Here is a 3,026-nt window from a genome sequence, read left to right as displayed (position 1 = left end):
GAATTTGGTTTTTCAGCAACACAGAGAGAGAATAGGTACAGATAAATAACGACAATGGCACCACATTGCCAGTGTTGCTGTTCGGACACTCTTCAAGTGGTAAAGCTCCGGACCAACCAGGAAGTGGCGGACACTGCTGCTTTGCATGGCAGTTGGCCATGTGAGGGAACATGGAAGCCCAGTTCACTGCTGAAGCACAGTGGTGGTGAGGAAGTGGGCTTTGAGAAAAGATGAAATACCATGTTGAATAACCGCCAGGAAAGAGTGCTCCCCCTACAACAAGACACCCTGTTTTTACATTCAGGCTGTGCAGCTGCTATACAACTTATATCATCACATGCAGCTACCTGTTTATGGAAGATCTTGTTTTTTTGTATTCTGTTGATTGATTTCTAATACCAACAACTACTTCTGCTGTACATTTCCCCCACCAGTAAAACAACAACTACACGCTATAGAACCGTTTCAAGCCCATTGGCACATGATTCATCTTTTCCTGAAATATGTTTCCTCAATTCTTCTCTGCACCGCTTCCTTGTTACTTTGAATGCGAGGGACTAAGATGTAAGTGAGAGTCATGAGAAAACAATTAGGGGAATTAAAGTCAACCAACCGAACAAGACAAGTTAGCGCAGTGTACAGCTGAGGCTCATGGGAATGCCATTATTTGTCATTAGTTTGTGTCCATTTACTGCTATCTATTTTGCGAGGGCACTGTGGCTGCACCCGAAGCTCAGGGCCGCCCAGGACAGCTGTGATTGGCTCGAAGAAACACAAAACAAGTCAGAGTGTTTTCCCACAATCCCAGAATAGATTATTCTGACCATACTGCTGTATAAAATGAGTACAGATGACTTTAATAGTGGACAAATTCAAATTTCTACCTGATGAAAGTCAGGCAATCACCTCAGTCAGTAGGATGCACAATGTCTTAACCAACTCAGTAACCTTTAACAACATTATTTATAGGCCTAAAATAGCATGTTTAAAATCACAGTCCACTACTTTGAATAAGATCTCCATGAACCCCCAGTAACGAGCATGGACAGAATCAAGTTGGAGTTTTACAGATGATCATAGTTATAATTGCTTGGATTATTATTTTGTCATTAACATATATAGTAAATTTTCAAGGTCAGGTAGGTTTGTAGTTTGGGCATTGTGTGCACATGACACCAGCTTTCTTCAAGAAATAAAATGTGGCGTTATGTAGGCCTAATTTACATATTGGACTACATTTGGGTTAAATGTGGTACGTCATGTGCTACACTTCTACCAACGAACAGAGATTACTGGGATGTAGCCCCGGGGACCATAGATGTACAGATTATCCACCAGTCATACATACAGACTGACCGACTTTGCCATCCATAGCGTCTCGCTGCTAGCATGACAAAAACACCACCTAACCAGTGTAATGTGTTCTGATTTCCAGTGAATCCAACAGATGCCCCTGATGTCCCTGTGAACACATTTGTCATCCTGGGAGTGGTGTTCATGTGTGTTGTGATGGCAGTTATTATGTACGTCCTCTGCCGGAAGCGAGGTTAGTCATATAAATAATTTCATTTTAAAAAAAGGAATGCCATTTCATCCAAAAACATTGTTTTTGTTGATTTGTGCCTTGAGTGTTATGGGTTTAAAACAACTCTGGTGATGGTATTTATCTTTGCTCTCATGCACTTTCAGGAAAGCCTGATGTTACTGCATCACCTGTGGGTAGTGTGACAGCAGGGCAGAAGCAGCAGCTTAAACAGCCTCCCAAAGTGCTAGTCATCTACTCCCAGGACCACCACCTCTACAGGGACGTGGTGCTGAAACTCTGCGCCTTCCTCCGTGCCAAGTGTGGCACCAAGGTGCTGGTGGACCTGTTAGACTCCACCTCGGTCGGCATGATGGGCCGCCTTCGCTGGCTTGAGTGGCAGTGTCAACAGCTTCAAAATCCTTCTGACAAAATCCTGGTCCTGTGCTCGCAGGGTGTCCAGGCAAAGTGGAGGGCCATGTGTGGCCAAGGGCGGGTGACGCTGAGGGAAGACCTTCTCTCTCCGACGGATGACATGCTCACTCCCTTTCTCAACCTCTTCCTACCTGACATGCACCAGGCAGGCATGCTGGGTAAGTACATGGTGGCTTACTTTGATGACATCAGCGGGAAAGAAGACGTGCCGTCAGTCTTTGACATCACGGTCAAATACAAGCTGATGAAGCATTTCGAAGAGCTGTACTTCCGCATCCTGGATATTGAGAAGTATCAGCCGGGTCAGGTCAACCACATCCTAGGCATTGGAGGGGACGAATATTTCCAGTGTCCCTCAGGTAGAGCCCTGAGGGATGCCATCGAGACCTTCCAAGCCTACCAGCTGGAACATCCTGATTGGTTTGAGAAGGAGTGTGTGGGCGATACGGAGGAGGTCCTCACCGAGGCAAATCTGCTCATTGAGCAGCTGCACATCCCTCCAGTCCTCCAGTGTCTTTCCCTCATCAGAGATGGGCCTCCTGTCTACATCCGTGAGGTTGAAGTCAATGAAAATGGCGACAGTGTTCATGTCCTTACACCTGAAGTGAACCCGGAGCGTGAGCAGCATTCAATGGTAGAGCTTACACCCGTGGTGAACCCTAAGTATCTGTCCAGCCTGGAACAGGTGTTGAGCGATCACATGTACCCTCACTGCCCCCGGCCCCCATCCGTCTACGTAGTGGAGCCTGTTTTTAAAAACCTGCGACAACCAACACAGAACTGGTTCGCCCTCGAGGAGGGTCAAATGCCCACTGAGGAGGAGGAACAGGACTCGCTGCTACCTTTGAGCCAACCCTCCGCTCATTCCGACCAGAGAAGCTCGGCCCTGCACAACTCGATGGACTCAAAACCTCCAGAATCCTCATGCGCCATCCAAAATGTCCCCAAAATGTCCCCCGCACAACCTGTGGAGCTAGAGGAGGACGAGGTTCTGGAGCCCGGTGGAAAGGGCCCAAGCAGTGGATCTGATCAGGGCTACATCTCCAAAATGTCCTCCCAGCATGAACTC

At 47.3% G+C, this 3,026-nt stretch overlaps 1 protein-coding gene across 1 annotated transcript in view; it reads left to right on the top strand.

Moving 5' to 3' along the window:
• Positions 1 to 3,026, top strand: part of LOC117939088 (interleukin-17 receptor A-like) — a gene marked incomplete at its 3' end in the record, with an annotated part of 7,405 nt that extends 4,379 nt beyond the window's left edge. The window contains exons 6-7 of the mRNA XM_034864133.1: positions 1,427 to 1,546; positions 1,690 to 3,026. Coding sequence (XP_034720024.1) covers positions 1,427 to 1,546; positions 1,690 to 3,026 — 1,457 coding nt within the window. The remainder of the gene's footprint in view (positions 1 to 1,426; positions 1,547 to 1,689) is intronic.

Source organism: Etheostoma cragini, chromosome 23 (assembly GCF_013103735.1).
Source record: "Etheostoma cragini isolate CJK2018 chromosome 23, CSU_Ecrag_1.0, whole genome shotgun sequence".
In the NCBI taxonomy this organism is placed as follows: Eukaryota; Metazoa; Chordata; class Actinopteri; order Perciformes; family Percidae; genus Etheostoma; species Etheostoma cragini.
This window is presented reverse-complemented; position numbering and strand designations above follow the sequence as displayed.